Raw genomic sequence first — 19,619 nt, 5'->3', positions numbered from 1 at the left:
TGAGGCGCCATTTTATATTTGATCTTTCCCATTTTACATTCAAGAAGGAAGGGTGCTTGGAGAGAAGGCCATGATTGTGACGAGGGGGGGGTCCTGAGAGGAGGGGGGAGGAGGAGGGAGTGATGGGGAGGGGGCCTTGGAACCTTGCTAGAGCCCGTTTCCTTTCTGTTTGAAACAGGCCCCTTTTACTAGTAGTTCTAATGGTGCAGGGTAATAACAATTCAGCTGTAACCCATTTTCTTTTTTTTTTTATAATTCTTGTTTATTGCAAGCCAAACACTATCTGTATACATCAATCTCAAATGAAACAGAAAACAAGTACAGCGTTTGATTTGCGTAACTTTTTTAACAACATTACATCAACTAAACCCCCCCCTTCCCTCCCCCCTCCCTCCCTTCCTTTCCCCCCTCCCCCCCCTTATCTAAGAGTTCAATATTTTACTTCTTGCTACTGGAGTGAGTGTGTCCCAAAATGGAGACCAAATGTCACAAAATTGTACGCCTCGCTTGGAGGCCAGGTCCTTTATTCCTTTCTTCTCTATCGCACAGGCTTGGATCATTGCTGAGCGCCAGTGAGATATAGTGGGGCGGTCTGTTACCAACCACAGCTGCAGAATGACACGTTTTGCCATCAAAACTGCTCTTTTCAAAAATGCTTTAAATCCCACTGGCGCTGGTTGTTGTATTCCAAAGAGATCAAACAATTGCCGTGGTGATGGTTTCCACTGATTATTCCATATCAGAGATACGTGTGTATTCAATTCAATCCAAAAAGGTTTTATCAATGTGCAAGTCCAAAACATATGCCCCAAGTGCGCATTAGTACCATTACATTTTGGGCAAGTGTCTGTATCTCTAAGAGTAGCTCTATATGCTCTATGGGGGGATATGTGCAGTCGGAGCAAAAATTTATACTGCATCTCCCACCACGCTGCATTCTCCGTGGTTTTGTATAAAGACTTGAGGCACACCCCAATTTGCTCTGACTTGAGGTTGGTGCGCAGTTCTGTATTCCAGGCGAGTACCACCGTCTGATAATCATTTGCCTTCAATGAATCCCTCAAATTGCGATGAAAATATTGCAGTGGCACTCGTAATTGTGCATCCAGTCCTAGCAGTTCATTCAGCTTCTCCCAAGAAGCGGCACTTAATGAGGTAGTGGGTAAGGAATTTGTATAGTGTTGCAGTTGTTTGTATGCTAGCCATTCATTTGCTCCCAACTTATACTCTTCTCTTAACACATCGAAGGACTTTATAACCCCCTGTTCCGTGACCACATGAAATAAATACTTAACCCCTGCTGCAGCCCAATTCTGGAAAGAAATGGAGGAACTTCCCACCGGAAAGGCCAAATTCCCCTTGATTGGCAATAATACTGAGACTTTGGTATCTATGTGATGGAGCTTACCTAGTCCCTTCCACGTAGCACGCATCGGGGAAAGAATATATTTGTAGTGCCCTAATTGAGGTAGTTCCCTTGAGGGCGCATGGAGCCAATATGAAAAATGCATTTTACCCAGAACTGTCACTTCTGCTTCTGTGCAAGAAAAATAGCTGGTAGTGCGAAACCAGTCTGACAGATGTCTCATATTACTAGCCATGGAAAACAGTTTTAGATCTAACAATCCCAGTCCCCCCTTTGGGCGCGGCAACATCACTCTAGATAATGGCATCCTTGCTCTTTTCCCCTGCCACAGAAAAAAGTTTATCTTCCTCTTTAGCCAACCTCCCTCATTGGTCCGCAATAGTAGTGGAAGCATTTGGAACACATAGGTCCACTTTGGAAATAGGACCATATTGTACAATGCTATGCGTCCCAATAAATTGATCGGAAGCGCTTGCCATCTTTGCAAAACTTCACTGGTCTGTTGTCTCAGGGGGGTAATGTTCAAGCTATAGAGCTCTGAAAGATTTACAGGGATATAAACCCCCAAGTATTTAATTTTAGATTGTGCCCATTGAAAGGGGAAATCACCTGCCCATTGCTCTCGAATTTCTGATTGAATTGGTAGTGCCATTGATTTGTGATAATTTAGAGAGAATCCCGTAAGGAAGCTAAACTCATCTAGGACTGCCATCAAGTACCCTGTTGAGGACCTAGGATTTGTCAGGGTCAAGAGGATGTCGTCAGCAAACGCCAATACTTTAACTGCCAGTGAGGGCATAGTGATCCCCACAATATCTGGATCTTTAATAATTGTGCGGAGAAGTGGCTCTATGTATAACAAAAATAACAGCGGGGATAGTGGGCAACCTTGCCGGGTGCCTCTTTGTAATTGGAAGGCTGCAGATTGAGTACCATTTGTGATTACACGTAACCCATTTTCTAATGATTTTAGCAAATTATGAGTCCAAAGACTGTCTTTAACATTTGGAAACTGCAGCAACTTGAAGTGTACCAATTTGGATCTCTAGTTTAGACAGATGAGCCTGAGATTCTTCCATCCTTTTCTCCTGATCAGAAAGTTTCACTACTATGTCTTCAGTAAAGGTACACAATTCAGTCAGTCTATCAAGGATGCCTCTGTCCTGGATACATCCGTCATATGTTTTTAAAAGTAACTTCACTCTCTTTTGGAGAAAAATCCACGGTCAAGGAACTATACCCATAAAGAGTAAAGAAGCCACCTTAGATAGTGGAACCACAATAGGCCCCACTTCAATAACATTAACGATAGGGGCTCACCTTCAGGTACACACTCACAGCCATGTGGCCGCATTCCATGGGAGGGCCCTTGTCAAAGGTATGACTATCAGTCATCACCGAAGCAACCTACAGAGTGCTCAACGCCAACCACCAGTCCAATAAAGAATATGAAAGGGGGACCCTCCAGCAGGCAAGATCTTCTTCTCCCCTTGCAACATTTTGACTCCCCTTTGTCCACATGTTTGTTCACTCCTTCGACCAATTTACTTCAATTCTTTGAAGGAGTGAACAAACATGTGGACAAAGGGGAGTCGGTTGATATTGTGTATCTGGATTTTCAAAAGGCGTTTGACAAGGTACCTCATGAAAGGCTACAGAGGAAATTGGAGGGTCATGGGATAGGAGGAAATGTCCTATTGTGGATTAAAAACTGGTTGAAGGATAGGAAACAGAGAGTGGGGTTAAATGGGCAGTATTCACAATGGAGAAGGGTAGTTAGTGGGGTTCCTCAGGGGTCCGTGCTAGGACCGCTGCTTTTTAATATATTTATAAATGATTTAGAGATGGGAGTAACTAGCGAGGTAATTAAATTTGCTGATGACACAAAGTTATTCAAAGTCGTTAAATCACGACAGGATTGTGAAAAATTACAAGAGGACATTACGAGACTGGGAGACTGGGCGGCTAAATGGCAGATGATGTTTAATGTGAGCAAGTGCAAGGTGATGCATGTGGGAAAAAAGAACCCGAATTATAGCTACGTCATGCAAGGTTCCACGTTAGGAGTTACGGACCGAGAAAGGGATCTGGGTGTCGTCGTCGATAACACACTGAAACCTTCTGCTCAGTGTGCTGCTGCGGCTAAGAAAGCGAATAGAATGTTGGGTATTATTAGGAAAGGTATGGAAAACAGGTGTGAAGATGTTATAATGCCGTTGTATCGCTCCATGGTGCGACCGCACCTTGAGTATTGTGTTCAATTCTGGTCGCCGCATCTCAAGAAAGATATAGTAGAATTGGAAAAGGTGCAGCGAAGGGCGACTAAAATGATAGCGGGGATGGGACGACTTCCCTATGAAGAAAGACTAAGGAGGCTAGGGCTATACAGCTTGGAGAAGAGACGGCTGAGGGGAGACATGATAGAGGTATATAAAATAATGAGTGGAGTGGAACAGGTGGATGTGAAGCTTCTGTTCACGCTTTCCAAAAATACTAGGACTAGGGGGCATGCGATGAAACTACAGTGTAGTAAATTTAAAACAAATCGGAGAAAATTTTTCTTCACCCAACGTGTAATTAAACTCTGGAATTCGTTGCCGGAGAAAGTGGTGAAGGCGGTTAGCTTAGCAGAGTTTAAAAAGGGGTTGGACGGTTTCCTAAAGGACAAGTCCATAAACCGCTACTAAACGGACTTGGAAAAATCCAAAATTCCAGGAATAACATGTATAGAATGTTTGTACGTTTGGGAAGCTTGCCAGGTGCCCTTGGCCTGGATTGGCCGCTGTCGTGGACAGGATGCTGGGCTCGATGGACCCTTGGTCTTTTCCCAGTATGGCATTACTTATGTACTTATGATGAATGAACTAGTAAAATTGCTAGTTGTAAAGGGAAAAGAAGTCAGGGCACACGAGCAGAGGATTCTAGCGTCCTCCTCTGCTCATTGCACCACATGACCTCTATTGGGTTAGTAGATTTTAAATACTGTTGGGATCCCAAGAAATTAGTTCTTGACAGTGATGAAATACAGTGATAAAAGCAATGATTGCACATAATGAAACTAATGCAGGGGCAGCGGAACTTCTTTTTGTTTAGTGGGGCCAATCAAACCAGTCTCAAGCCATGCTTCAATTGCTGATACTGTGTTGGCCAAAATATTGGTGGGGTCCTGGCCTTTGTGGACCACCCCATTCTGCTGCCTGTGTATTGTAATGGTGATTATAGGAGCCTGACACATGGATTCCTGTAGCTGTTTGTTCAAAAAATATATTTCCACTCAGTGTCCAACCCAGCTGGGAGAGTAATCCAGGTTTTGGTTTTAGCCCTGTGGTCCTGCTGCAACAAACTCCAAAACACAGTTTTATTAGGGCTCTGGTTCTGCACCAGCGTGGTAGCAATTTTGCAAATCACCTTTATACCACAGGAAACTTTGCCTCTGATAGGCCATTCCGTAGTTTGGATTTTACCCTCAGAGTCCTGTTCAGGTATTAAGCAAGGCTTCTTCCAGTGTGATTCCCGACAGGCAAACTTCTATTAGGGGTCCCAAACTACTGACTTCTGGTGTAGGCAGCTCCTAGTTCAAACATTATTAACAATGTCAATTATCCCTTACCAGTCTTTTCACTTCCCAGCTGTTTCAGCAGTTCAGGTACTCAACACATAATATGCTGCCTTCAGCCCCTCCCTCCACAACCTGTGCTGTGTTCCATCAACCTAAAGAACCCATTTTCTTTTCAGGCTTAGCAATGCACTTTTATAATGCATTCATATGCTCTCTCCTTAAGTCTTGGGCAAGCCTTTCAAACTTGCTAAGTAGCATTTTCCGTTTTACTAATAATCTTATTGCGACCCACCCGTGTTGCTTCACAATAATATTTCAATACAAACAAGAATACTTCTCAGGTACCTTTTATGTCCATACACTCCTGTGAGATTCATAGCTTTATGCTGTCCAGTTTAGCTATCGGTCTCTGTTAGGGATCTGGAGCTGTGGGACTTTATTTATTTATTTGTTCTTATATCCCACATTATCCAAAAACAATTTCAATTCAATATAGCTTACATACATTATAAAAGTTGAATTACAATGAGTCATCAGTGTCTTTCCCAGGGAGCATCAGGCTGAGACTTCTTTCTTCAGCTCCTCCCAGGGCTCTTATCTACTATGTTGTGGGCCTGGGTAAGTGTGCTTTTGCTTTGCCCTTCTCCCCTCCTTTTAAGCTTTTCCTGATAGGCCTGTGACTATCTGGGTTCCTGAGAACTTCAACCCCCTCCCTTCTATGCCCTGATATTGTCAGTGCCTCTTTTGGGTAGAGCAATGAAGCCTAACACTCTAGAGCTTCAAAATCCTGCACTGTGTTCCCCCAGCTCTTAAAGAAATATCTGCAAGCACCCTTCTATTACCTCCCCTTGGGGGTGAGAATGTTTTCACTCAAACTTCTCTCACCATCCTTAAGAGTCTCTATTCCACTCAGGTACAGAGATGGCAACAGAGATGCAGGGACAGTATCCTAGATGCATTAAGTGAAACTTGGAATTAGGACATGGAAGGGGAATGGTGATTCACTTTTTCATTTGGCAGGCATTGCTTATATGGAAAAGTTAAGAAATGGCAGAGAGATTTTGGTCCAGATGGTTTGGGATAGCCCCCACTGCTCTTGAGAACATAAAAATAGCCATACTGGGTCAGACAGTAGACCATGTAGCCTAGCGTCCTGCTTCCAACAGTGGCCAATCCAGGTCACATGTACCTGGCAGAAACCCAATTAGTTAAACATTCCAAAAATAAGAGGAAGGAACACTCCACAACAAATGATCAACAAAATGCTGGAGTGCACAAAACGGCTAATATCTTGAAAAGGTATAATTTTGCAATATAAGCTATACACTGTTGCTATTTTTATGGCAAGAGGCATCATAGAATGTTAATCCAGGCTATTGGATCTCTTATAGCACATCCTCAAATCCTATCATTATTTTATTACTTAAACATTCAATGTAAAATCAACTCAACAGCCAACGACCCAAATACTTAACTGAATCACCAAAGTCACAGTGCTGTAGAAAAAGTTCTTGCTCCCAATGCCCACAGACAGCAAGATGGCGTTTTGATTTAAACAACCTATTTCTGGGGTATTTCTGAAAAAGATTGCTGCATGAGTTGCACAGCGCGTTAACAATGCAGCACCATCTAAGATGGTTGAGAAAACATTATGTAAGACATGTTTGTGCTGACCTATTGATTTCTTTGAATAGAACTGATTGTTAGCTGATATAAGCTGTTTTATACCTATATAATCTTGTCCACTCTTTTTGTCAGGCAAGAAGTTCATGAGAGGAAAACTGGCAACTGATTGTTGGTAGTCGATCTCATGAATCTTCTTGCCAGCAAATTATTTCTTTGAATAAAGGAAACTTAAATAACCACCTTGCTTTGAAGTGTTAAATTAGCAGCATGAGATCCGCACAGTCTTTAGGTAGGGATTCTTGTCAGTGAGGACTTTCCTGCTTATCCTCAGAGAAAGCAAAGTTAGTTATCTGTAACAGTTATTTGGTGAGGACAGCACTCTTCTTACCCCCTCCCATCTTGAAGGAGTTGACTTCTCTAGTTTATAGTTGTATACACCACTGAGCCATAAGTACATAAGTAGTGCCATACTGGGAAAGACCAAAGGTCCATCTAGCCCAGCATCCTGTCACCGACACATCCTGTCACATATACTCAGTGCAGCACTTAAGAATCTCTGGTAGCTTTTAAGTAACTGTTCTGATCTGACTAGTTTGATTAGACCACCTATCTGTTATATGTTTTTGTCCTTGGAGAACACCGATAACAGTAAATAACTTTGTTTTATGTTACTAGAATCTAAAGAAAATCTTTGTTTTGTTTTTAGGAGGTTGGTTTGTATATCAGCAAAGAAATGAAGTCCATAACAATTGTGGAATAGAGATTTACTATCAGACAGATATGCAAAGTACTTCTGAGAACATGCTTCTGGAACTTTTCTGTCAGATCATCTCAGAGCCCTGCTTCAACACATTGCGCACCAAGGAGCAATTAGGTAAAGTATCCACTACATCCCCAACTTCTTTTCCGGTTCTTTCTGAAAGAGAGAAGAGTGAATTCAAGAACGTTTTGAAGCAAAACTTAAATCAGATCAGTTCTTATATACCGCTAAAATCCCCTATTCAGGGTTCAATGTGGTTTATATAATGGGTGAGACAAAGCAAAAACTGTTGAAGTGTATAAATGTATCAAAGGAACTTAATCGGGAAATCTGGCTGATAGTATGAGGAGATAGCCGTATGTTGATTTATACCTTAATTGCCAAATATCTAATTTTGTTGAATAATCAAAGAATTGAAATATGAACTTGAGGTTTTCAAACTGATAATGAATTTTATACCTGTTGTCTTGCTTATTTACTTTCTACTGCTAAAGGTTGCTTGAAACTTCATTATTAAAACCAGTAAAGTAAATATAACTATTATAGTTGATGCCAAAATATTATTTTTAATTTTTTTGTATTCAAGGTTACATTGTGTTTAGTGGACCAAGGAGGGCTAATGGTATACAAGGACTTCGATTTATTATCCAGTCAGAAAAGCCACCACATTATTTAGAGAGCAGAGTTGAAGCTTTCTTAAACACCATGGGGAAATCTCTGGAGGACATGTCAGAAGAGGCTTTCCAAAAACATATCCAAGCTTTAGCAATCCGGCGTTTAGACAAACCAAAGAAGTTGTCTGCAGAATGTGCTAAGTACTGGGGAGAAATCCTTTCCCAACAATATAACTTTGACAGAGGTAAGAAGGAAAAAGATTTGCAAAGTATAAGTCTGTGTTAAAAGAACTGGAACATTGTGCTATTTGTATTTTAGGAAAGAAATTTAACAACTGATATTTTATCTAGGTCTGCCTTGAAATTTACATAGCTGAAATTCACAATGAACCTTTCCATGGTGCAATAAATAGTGCATAGCAAAGAATGGAGTTGTCATATATTTTGTCCTTTCTGAAAAGATAACATACTTGTCTGCTTAAAAGGCTTAATAGCAGATAAACCAGGACAATTTATGATGATGCACGTAAATGCAGAAAGTATAGATCTGTCACTGCTTATGCTTTTCTAATGCTGTCGACATTTTTTTTTTTTTTTTTTTTTTAATCACTGCAGGCTTAGTAGATGTAGATTGATGTTTGATGGAGCAGTTTATGTAGCTGAAAAATTTCCAGCTTGTCTATCTAAATATTTAGCTTTATTGGGTACACACAAAGGGACTCTTCTACCAAAGCTTAATGTGCACTATTTTATAACTATGAGTCATGTGGCACTCGGCACGTGCTAAGCTTTAGTAAAAGGGCTTCTAAATGAAGTGAAGGATAATACATTTTAAAGAATATGTAGAATAAGAATATTCTGTATTTTTCTTCTCGGCTTGCTGAGGCCAGTAGGTAGCCCCATAGCATTGGGGTTTTTTTTCTTTTTGTTTTCATTTGGTATAGGAGATGTTTAAAGATCTATTTTACATGATTTGTCTTCCTTTTCTTTTAGTTTGAACATGAGCAGTTTAGATAACAAACTTATGATGCAATACATTTTTTATTATTTCTTCCATTCACATAATTTTGTGTTTTATATAAATAAAAGACTAATAAACTGTCTAGAGGGTAAACTGTATAAACGTTTGGGTATAATAACTGTGTGGAGGTTTATGGGAGTAATGTTTACACTGGCATTTATTATTACTGGGAACATTTCCAAAATGAGCTGCTGTTTTAAAATGCAACAGTTGTGTTAGGAGGCAGTTTTTTTTTGTTTGATTTTTTTTTTACAGCTGAGTCTAAAATGCATGTTAATATTATTAAGGACCTTAGCTATGAATAAGTATAAAGACAACATGATAACCTTGAATCGTGGAACAATAATTTGAAAGTCACATGGTCTCAAAAAATGTATTTTAAGTCTTCTGTCATCTGTGAACATGGTAACTGGTGCAAAGGTTTGATTATAAAATCCAACTGGCAGATATTCAAAGCAATTTAGCCTACCACTGACCAGTTAAGTTGCTTGTTTGAGGCTGGCCGCTAATTTTCAGTGGCTCTTAAGTGCTGCTGAAATTCACAGTTAGCGCCTCAAAGCCAGCTATGTTGGAGGCATTCTCTAAATAAATAAATATAGATTATGACATTACCGAATCCTTTCTCCTTTCTTTTGAAGGGAACTGCAAACTCATACTTTTCATTTTAGATTTCCAGCTTCAGGATTGTCTTCACATTTGAGAAATGGTTATGCCTTTCCACATGGGTTAATATTTATATTTATTTGAACTCTGGTGTTAAAATGTTTATGATAAGTAAGTTGCATGTGTGTATTTACATGTTTGCAATTGACGGCTTCATTTGACTTCACTAGGGTCAGACAAGGAAGACAAAATGAATCCATGTATTAGGGAATTTGGAGTTCCTCCACTTACAGTTATGGGCAGTGGAATACACTTTTTGTTTTAGGGGGCCCGAAGCTCCACCTCAAACCCTACCCCAGTGCCACCATACCTCCCATTTCAACTCTACGCCATCATCCAATCAAACCAACCAAGAGGACAGCCCTCAGCTCTGGAATTGTCATGAAGCATGCCTGCATCCCCTTGCTTACATGCTGAGAAGCTGCTCATATGTAACAGGTTTTCCATAGGTGACAGGTCAATGGAGCCACACTTACCCTCCCCCTTTCCCCACAAACAAAAAATGTGTTAGCTAAGGAATAGAGTAGTGGAGGAGGGAGCACTAGGGGAAGCACAGGAGCCCACATGAGAATTGGTTATTGGATAGGGAACAGAGGGTAGGTTTTAATGGCCATTTTTCTCAGTAGGGGAGGGTGAATGGTGGAGTGCAGATTGTGAAAAATTGCAGGAAGACCTTAAGAAACTAGAAGACTGGGCATCCAAATGGCAGATGAAATTTAATGTGGACAAATACAAAGTGATGCACATTGGGAAGAATAATCCAAATCATAGTAAACAGGATGCTAGGAATTATTAGGAAAGGGATGGAAAATAAAACAAACATTATTCTACCGCCTCTTCTGTATCACTGAGGGTGGATATGATTGAGGTCTACAAAATCCCGAGTGGTGTAGAATGGGTTAAAATGAATCGATTTTTCACTCTTTTTCAAAAAATATAAATACCAGGGGACACTCAACGAGATACTTTTAAAACAAATGGGAGGAAATATTTTTTCACTCAAAGAATAGTTGAGCTCTGGAACTCATTGCTGGAGGATGTGGTAACAGTGGTTCCATATCATCAAGCTGATCAATCCATAGACTGGTGGGTTGTGTCCATCTACCAGCAGGTGGAGATAGAGAGCAAACTTTTGCCTCCCTATATGTGGTCATGTGCTGCCGGAAACTCCCCAGTATGTTCTCTATCTCATCAGGTGGTGGTCACACACAGCAGCAGCTCTGGCTAGGCCTCCAAGCCTAATTTTTAGGTTTGGTTGAGGGCTCTTTTGAGCAAGTGCAAACCTGGTGGTGCCAGGTCCCTCCTTTTCTCCCCCCTCCCGCTGGCTCCGTTAAAAAAAAAAAAAAAAATTTTACACGTCCTTAAAGGCGTTTATTTCGACGTTTATTTAAACGTTCATTGCAGCTACTCACTGGGACACCAGTTCGTTACAGCTCGGAGCGGACAGCAGGTAATTTTTACCTTTTTATAGCGGGCAGGGGGTTCCCCGATTCTTCTCCTCGTGGCATATGGCGTCGGAGGGCGAGGGCGCAAAGGGTCGCTCCCCGGATCGCTTGAGCACTTCTAGAGGGGATGCGGGGGTCTTACAGCCTGATTCGCCCTTGTTGGGTGACAGTTTCGTGACCGATGAATGTCCCGGTCCTTCCTCCGGCGTGGCGGTTTTTCCCGCCATAAACGCCCATCCCCCGCTCCTCGCCTCCGCCATCTTGGCCGGCCACGCGGCTCGGATGGCTTCTTCGTGGGCCGCCCTTGAGGTTGGAGACATTAATGCCATGAACGCCCTTAATTTGGGCGACGGCACAAAAGCGGCTAAAGTTAAGCGCCGTTTTTTCCCGCGCGGCTCCTTCGCGGAGTGTCGCGCCGGACGCCATTTTGGATGCGCAGCATGTCTCTCCCCCGCTCTTGCGAGTGCCGGTTGAGGGTGCGTCTAGGGCTGTTGCCCAGGCTGCGGAAGTGCACAGTCTGGGGGGTTTCTCCCCCGAGTTTGTTTTGCTGCTGCATCAGGCTTTCCTCATGCAAAACGCTGCCCCTGCTCCCTCGTCTGGTAAAGAGGTTGAGGTTCCCAGAGGTAAACGCCCTCGGGTTGATTCCCAGGCCTTGGAGGAATTTGTCTCCTCCAATGTAGATGAGGGCAGCGTGTCTGAGATCTCCCAACGGTCCTTTGCGGATTCCTTGGAGGAGACGGATCCCCGCTCGGATGGAGCGGATGACCCCTCTGCAGCGCGGCTTTTTAGCCCAGGGGATTTGCCCAACCTGTTGTTACAGGCCATGGACACTTTGAAGATTTCCTCTCCGGAGGACGTCTCTCCCTCAGCCCCTGTTGGCTCTGCCATTATGCTGGGGACGAAGCGCCCGCCTAGAACCTTCCACGTGCATGATGCCATGCACACCCTAATTTCGGCTCAATGGGATGTCCCAGAAGCGAGCCTTAAAGTGGCTAGGGCTATGTCCCGCCTCTATCCTTTGGCTGTGAGTGAACGTGAGGCCTATCTGTGGCCTACCGTGGATTCTTTAATCACTGCGGTGACTAAGAAAACGGCGTTGCCGGTGGAAGGTGGCACGGCCCTAAAGGACGTCCAAGACAGAAGATTGGAGGCGGCCTTAAGGTCGTCCTTTGAGGCGGCTGCTTTAAGTTTGCAGGCCTCAGTTTGCGGCTCCTATGTGGCCAGGGCGTGCCTGACTATGGTGCAGCGGGCTTCCCCCTCGGATCATTCCTTGAGGGCTGATTGGCCGGCCCTGGAATCGGGCTTAGCCTATTTGGCAGACTTGCTGTATGATGTCTTGAGGGCCTCAGCGAAAGGCATGGCTCAGACAATCTCTGCGCGGCGGTGGCTTTGGCTGAAACATTGGTCTGCTGACCACGCCTCTAAATCCCGCCTGGCTAGGTTGCCTTTTAAAGGCAAGCTGCTCTTTGGGGTCGAGCTGGACAAAATCGTGACCGATCTCGGCACGTCTAAGGGCAAGAAATTACCAGAGGTCAGGGCTCGGGCTAGTTCTCGTCCCGGTACCTCCAGAGGACGGTTGCAGGAAGCCCGTCGGTACCGCCCGGGCAAGTCGGGTTCCTCTGCCCCCTCTTCCTTCAAGAGGAATTTCTCACCCAAGCAGCATTCCTTTCGCAGAGACCGCCGTCCCGGAGGTGCTCCCTCCGGTCCTCCCCCAGGGTCTCGTACCCAATGACGGGGTCTTGGTCCACGCCCCAGTGCAGATTGGAGGACGGCTGTCCTCGTTTCTGGGCGAGTGGACCACAATAACTTCAGACGCGTGGGTGCTGGAAGTCATCAGAGACGGCTACAAAGTAGAGTTCTGCCGACCCTTAAAAGACGGGTTTGTACTCTCTCCCTGCAAGTCTCCGGTCAAAGCTGTGGCAGTGCAGCAGACCTTGGACAATCTGATCCGCCTGGGCGCGGTCGTTCCGGTGCCAGAAAGTCAGCTTGGCAAGGGACGTTACTCCATTTACTTTGTGGTACCAAAGAAAGGAGGTTCTGTCCGGCCTATCCTCGACCTCAAAGGGGTCAATCGGGCCTTGAAAGTGCGGCACTTTCGCATGGAGACTCTCCGCTCTGTTATAGCGGCAGTGAAGGCAGGTGAGTTTCTGGCATCCTTGGCCATCAAGGAAGCGTACCTGCATATTCCCATCTGGCCTCCTCATCAACGCTTTCTGCGTTTTGCAGTCCTGGGACGACACTTCCAGTTCAGAGCCCTCCCTTTCGGGTTGGCTACTGCTCCGCGGACCTTTTCCAAAGTAATGGTGGTCATCGCGGCCTTCCTACGAAAGGAAGGGGTACAAGTCCATCCTTATCTGGACGACTGGTTGATCCGAGCCCCCTCTTATGCAGAGTGCGGCAAAGCTGTGGACCGGGTAGTTGCTCTTTTGAGCTCCCTGGGATGGATCATCAACTGGGAGAAGAGCCAGCTGCGCCCGACTCAGTCCCTGGAGTACCTGGGAGTTCGATTCGACACCCAAGTGGGCAGAGTTTTCCTGCCAGACAATCGGATTGTCAAACTTCAGGCTCAGGTGGACCAGTTCCTAGTAGCCTCTCCCCTTCGGGCTTGGGACTATGTGCAGCTGTTGGGCTCTATGACGGCCACGATGGAAGTTGTGCCCTGGGCCAGGGCTCATATGAGACCACTTCAACACTCTTTGCTGCAGCGCTGGACTCCGATGTCGGAGGATTATGCTGTGCGCCTTCCCTTTGACCCAGCAGTGCGCAAGGCGCTGAGCTGGTGGATGCAGACAGACAAGTTGTCTGCGGGAATGCCTCTGGTGACCCCAGAGTGGATTGTCGTCACGACGGACGCCTCGTTGTCGGGCTGGGGAGCCCACTGCTTGGGAAGGACAGCGCAGGGGCTCTGGTCTCCTGCAGAGGCAAAGTGGTCTATCAACCTCCTGGAACTCAGAGCCATTCGGTTGGCGCTTTTGGAGTTCATCCCGGTACTGGTGTTGAAGCCTGTACGGGTCCTGTCGGACAATGCCACGGCTGTGGCCTATGTCAACCGCCAGGGAGGTACCAAGAGCGCCCCTCTAGCCAAGGAGGCTATGAATCTTTGCCAGTGGGCGGAAGCGAACCTGGAGCAGCTTTCAGCGGCCCACATTGCCGGAGTCATGAATGTCAAGGCGGACTTTCTCAGTCACCATACCTTGGAGCCCGGAGAGTGGCAGCTATCTGCTCAGGCGTTCTTGGACATCACGAAGCGCTGGGGCCAGCCGAGCCTAGATCTGATGGCGTCATCGGCCAATTGCCAAGTGCCGCGCTTTTTCAGCAGAGGACGGGACCCTCGATCCCTGGGAGAAGATGCTCTTCTCCAACAGTGGCCGACACAAGAGCTTCTCTATGTGTTCCCGCCCTGGCCCATGTTGGGCAGGGTGCTAGACCGGGTGGCAAAGCATCCCGGCAGGGTAATCCTGGTGAGTCCGGATTGGCCCAGGCGTCCCTGGTATGCGGACTTGATCAGGCTCTCAGTCGACGATCCTCTGCGGCTGCCAGTGGAGCAGGGCCTGTTACATCAGGGTCCCGTGGTGATGGAGGATCCCTCCCCCTTTGGTCTTACGGCCTGGCTATTGAGCGGCAGCGTCTGAGGAAGAAGGGCTTCTCAGACAAGGTCATCGCCACTATGCTGAGAGCGAGGAAGCGCTCTACTTCTACTGCTTACGCCAGGGTTTGGCGTATCTTTGCAGCGTGGTGTGAAGCAGGCTCACTTTCTCCCTTCACTGCTCCAATTTCTTCAGTGTTGGCGTTCCTGCAAGAAGGTCTGGAGAAAGGCCTGTCGCTCAGTTCCCTTAAAGTCCAGGTAGCGGCTCTGGCTTGCTTCAGGGGCCGCCTGAAGGGTGCTTCCCTGGCTTCGCAGCCAGATGTGGTGCGCTTTCTCAAGGGAGTTAATCACCTGCGCCCTCCTCTGCACTCAGTGGTGCCTGCGTGGAATCTCAACCTGGTGCTAAGAGCATTGCAGAAGCCGCCTTTTGAACCCTTGTCGAGGGCATCTCTGAAAGACCTGACGTTGAAAGCAGTCTTTTTGGTGGCTATCACTTCAGCCAGAAGAGTTTCCGAGCTCCAGGCGCTCTCATGTCGAGAGCCTTTTCTGCAGTTCACTGAGGCAGGAGTGACTATTCGCACAGTGCCTTCCTTCCTGCCCAAGATTGTTTCTCGCTTCCATGTGAATCAGCAGCTCTGTCTCCCTTCCTTTCGTAGGGAGGACTACCCAGAGGAGTACTCTGCTCTTAAATATCTGGATGTGAGACGAGTCATCATCAGATACTTGGAAGTGACCAATGATTTCCGGAAATCAGGTCCTCGTAAGGGTCTGCAGGCTGCTAAGCCTACAGTGGCAAGATGGGTCAAGGAAGCCATTGCAGCGGCTTATGTGGCCGCGGGGAAGGTGCCGCCTATCCAGCTGAAGGCTCACTCCACGAGAGCTCAGGCGGCCTCGATGGCAGAGGCCGGATCCGTCTCCTTGGAAGAGATATGCAAGGCGGCAACTTGGGCTTCGGCTCATACATTCTCCAAGCATTACCGTTTGACTGTGGCTGCACGGGCGGAGGCCCGGTTTGGAGCTTCAGTGTTGAGGTCAGGGATTTCAATGTCCCGCCCTGGGTGAGTACTGCTTCGGTACATCCCACCAGTCTATGGATTGATCAGCTTGATGATATGGAAGGTAAAATTATGTATAATCATACCTGATAATTTTCTTTCCATTAATCATAGCTGATCAATCCATAGCCCCTCCCAGATATCTGTACTGTTTTTATTCTGGTTGCATTTCAGGTTCAAGTTTAGTCTTCAGTTACTTCAGAAAGACTTCGTGTTCAAGTTTTTTCACTTGGATTCTTCAAGAGTTAAGACGAGTTTGTGTTACAGTGAGCTGCTGCATTCCTCTCCCCTCCGTTTTACGGGGCTGGATTGAGACTTAAAATTCTGCCGGCACTCCCTCCCGCTTCGTGTGGCTGTAGGGCAGCTTTGTACCCCTCCCGCTTCGGCGGTGTTAGGGTCAGTCAGCTCCTCCCGCGGTTGCGGTTGCAGGATAAGCCAGATCCCCCCGCATCGGCGGGTGTGGTGTCCCTCCCCCGCTCCGCGGGGATGAGCTGGACGGATTCCCCTCCCCCACTTGTGTGGGGATGAGCTGGGTTAATTCCCCTCCCCCGTTTCGGCGGTGGTGAGCTGGGCAGAGTGTCCCTTCGTGGGTGTAATTCTCTAAGTGCTGAGTCCTGCGGATGGAGCTTTGATATCGACATACTGAGGAGTTTCCGGCAGCACATGACCACATATAGGGAGGCAAAAGTTTGCTCTCTATCTCCACCTGCTGGTAGATGGACACAACCCACCAGTCTATGGATTGATCAGCTATGATTAATGGAAAGAAAATTATCAGGTATGATTATACATAATTTTACCTTAGTGTATCTGGGTTTAAAAAAGGTTTGGATAAGTTCCTGGAGGAAAAGTACATAGTCTGCTATTGAGACAGACATGGCAAAGCCACTGCTTGCCCTGGGAGTGGAAGCAGGATACTGGGCCAGATAGGCCATTGGCCTGACCCAGTATGGTTATTCTTGTATTCTTATGTTACAGTCCTACATGTGCACAGTGCAACACTCCAGAAAGCTTTGCGAACATTGTTTCATTCCTTCAGCTCAGACTCCATCGAATGGCATCACCTATGTTTGATGACTGATATCCTTTTGTCTCTGAAGAACACCTTTTACTGGTAAAATGTAAGGGTTGCCATACTGGGATAGACTGAATGTCCATCAAGCCCAGTATCCTGTTTCCAACAGTGGCCAATCCAAGTCACAAGTACCTGGGAAAATCCACTGCTTATTTCAAGGGTAAACAGCATAAATCTGTTTTACTGTTCTGGGATATTGCTAAGTCCATCCTAATAATGTATTATGGACTTTTCTTTTAGGAAATTAGCCAAACTTTTTTTTTTTTTTTAATCCTGCTAAGCTAACTTCTTTTACCACATTCTCTGGCAAATTCCAGAATTTAATTATACGTTGAGTGAAGAAATATTTTCTCTGGCTTGTTTTAAATTTACTATTTAGTAGCTCCATTGCATGCCCCTAGTTGTAGTATTTTTTTTGGAAAGTGTAAACAAGTGATTCACCTCTACCCATTCCACTCCACACAGTATTTTTATAGACCTCTATCTTATCCCCCACTTAATCGACTTGTCTCCGAGCTGAAGAGCTCTAGTCGCTTTAGCCTTTCCTCATAAGGTCCTCATGCAGTTTTTCACAATCCTCTTGTGATTTAACAGCTTTGAATAACTTTGTGTCATCAGCAAATTTAATTACCTCACTAGCTATTCCCATCTCTAGATCATTTGTAACATAAGTATTGCCATACTGGGAAAGACCAAAGGTCCATCGAGCCCAGCATCCTGTTTCCAGCAGTGGCCAATCCAGATCACAAATGCCTGGCAAGATCCCAAAAAGTACAAAACATTTTATACTGCTTATCCCAGAAATAGTGGATTTTCCCCAAGTCCATTTAATAACGGTCTATGGACTTTTCCTTTAGGAAGCCGTCCAAACCTTTTTTAAACTCCGCTAAGCTAACCGCCTTTACCACATTCTCTGGCAACGAATTCCAGAGTTTAATTACACATTGAGTGAAGAAAATTTTTCTCCAATTCATTTTAAATTTACTACATTGTAGCTTCATTGCATGCCCCCTAGTCCTAGTATTTTTGGAAAGCGTGAACAGACGCTTCACGTCTACCCGTTCAACTCCACTCATTACTTTATAGACCTCTATCATATCTCCCCTCAGCCGCCTTTTAACATAAATATGTTAAAAACCAATGGTCCCATTACAGACCCCTGAGGAACCCTTACTATCTTCTCTTCTCCACTTGGCTTTTCAGAATGTAGTATGAGCACTGAATTCCCATTGTGGTATCCTGCCTTTTGGTCTAATCCACTGCATTGCAGGTTTTCATCAAATGTCTGGCTGTCATTGCAGCATGTTTTTAGTTTTTATACCTAGATCAAGGGTCTCTAAACTCCGTTTTCCATGATCTACACCCTAATCAGGCTTACAGGGTTCCACAATTATTATGTATACTATCTATTTGGAGTGGAAGAGTAGCCTAGTGGTTAGTGCGGCGGACTTTGATCGCGGAGAACTGGGCTCAATTCCCACTGCAGCTCCTTGTGAATCTGGGCAAGTCACTTAACCCTCTATTGCCCCAGGTACAAAATAAATACCTGTATATAGTATGTAAACTGCTTTGATTGTATCAAGTCCCATTCCCTTTCCCTATTTTTCATACTGTGGTGGCATTCTTCAAGGGCTGAGTTTGGGGTTCACTGATTTAGACAGTTGACTGGTCAAGAGCACGTCTCTGAGACAAATGAAGCAGTACAGATCACTATTTAAGTATTGCACTCACTAAGGTTTGTTGTTAACTGTCCAAGTTTCATTTGAAACCATCATCTCCATTGGCAATTATATGGGCTCTGCTAGATATTCTTATGGGATAGTCATTTTCTTTCATCCTCTACTATTTTATCATGATTCAGACCAAGGAATATTTCCGGAATTACAAAGCCCAACACGTGGTCACAGCAGAAGAGATAATTCAGAGTCATCAAATGTCAACTTCTTCCATGCTGAGAATGTTAGGCTTAATAGCTAAAACCTTTCATGCTACTCTCTCTTGGCATCTTAATATGAGACAAGTCCTATGAGCCTTTACCTTTCAGTGGGTTCAAGTTACTCAAGACTGGAGAATTGCATCCTTGTCACAGAAGAATCCATGGTGGTGTTCATACTGCTGTGATATCATCACAATAATATATAAATTTGAAAGGAAATCTAAAAGTACCTAAAATAAGGGCACAGAGTTCTCTGACACCGAGTCATTGGTACTTGGGAAGATATTTCCTTGAATGTTTTGCTTAAAAATATTATGTAACGTAATTTTTGAAAAAGTAGTACTGCTATAGTTTTACATCATGCTGCAATTATGTTCTCTGTAATCTATTTGTGCCAGGTAAATATATCCATGCAAAACAAACCTTTTATTTTTATTTTTTTAATATTTTATTTATCGTTTTTATACATAGTAAACAAGTATAAACTTGTAAAGAAAAATTCACTATTACAATTAAATCTAAAGATATTATTCATAACACAAATTAAATATTATAGCTTCATTTAAAGTCCACAACAGGAGATAACTGGGTAGGGCTACCCTTATCATTGAGAGGCAGAATTAATTTAATTCACATGATAATTTTTCCCAAATGGCTTTATGCCATGCAAACGTTGCCTCTCCGATTGTTGCAGAAGGATCTGAAGAGAGTAAATAGAATGTTCAGCCAATTTTGTTGGGCAAAGAAGAAACCTAGGCTGCAAATGGCTTATTTGATAGGGGGATGGCAGACCGGTGGACTGGGCCTCCCGAACCTCCGAATATATAATCAGTCTTGTTTGCTCAGGCACATAGGAGACTGGGTGGGCCACACAAGTGAGTATACCCCATTCGAGCTTGAACAAGCATATTTG

General features: G+C 44.7%; 1 protein-coding gene across 3 annotated transcripts in view; it reads left to right on the top strand.

Moving 5' to 3' along the window:
- IDE (insulin degrading enzyme) overlaps window positions 1–19,619 on the top strand; it is a 441,269-nt gene that overhangs the window by 378,106 nt on the left and 43,544 nt on the right. For all 3 annotated transcript variants that reach the window (XM_030203006.1, XM_030203005.1, XM_030203004.1), the window contains exons 20-21: window positions 7,258–7,425; window positions 7,898–8,170. In XM_030203006.1, the coding sequence (XP_030058866.1) occupies window positions 7,258–7,425; window positions 7,898–8,170 (441 nt within the window). The remainder of the gene's footprint in view (window positions 1–7,257; window positions 7,426–7,897; window positions 8,171–19,619) is intronic.

The sequence above is a fragment of the Microcaecilia unicolor genome, chromosome 5 (genome assembly GCF_901765095.1).
Source record: "Microcaecilia unicolor chromosome 5, aMicUni1.1, whole genome shotgun sequence".
NCBI classification, from domain to species: domain Eukaryota; kingdom Metazoa; phylum Chordata; class Amphibia; order Gymnophiona; family Siphonopidae; genus Microcaecilia; species Microcaecilia unicolor.
This window is presented reverse-complemented; position numbering and strand designations above follow the sequence as displayed.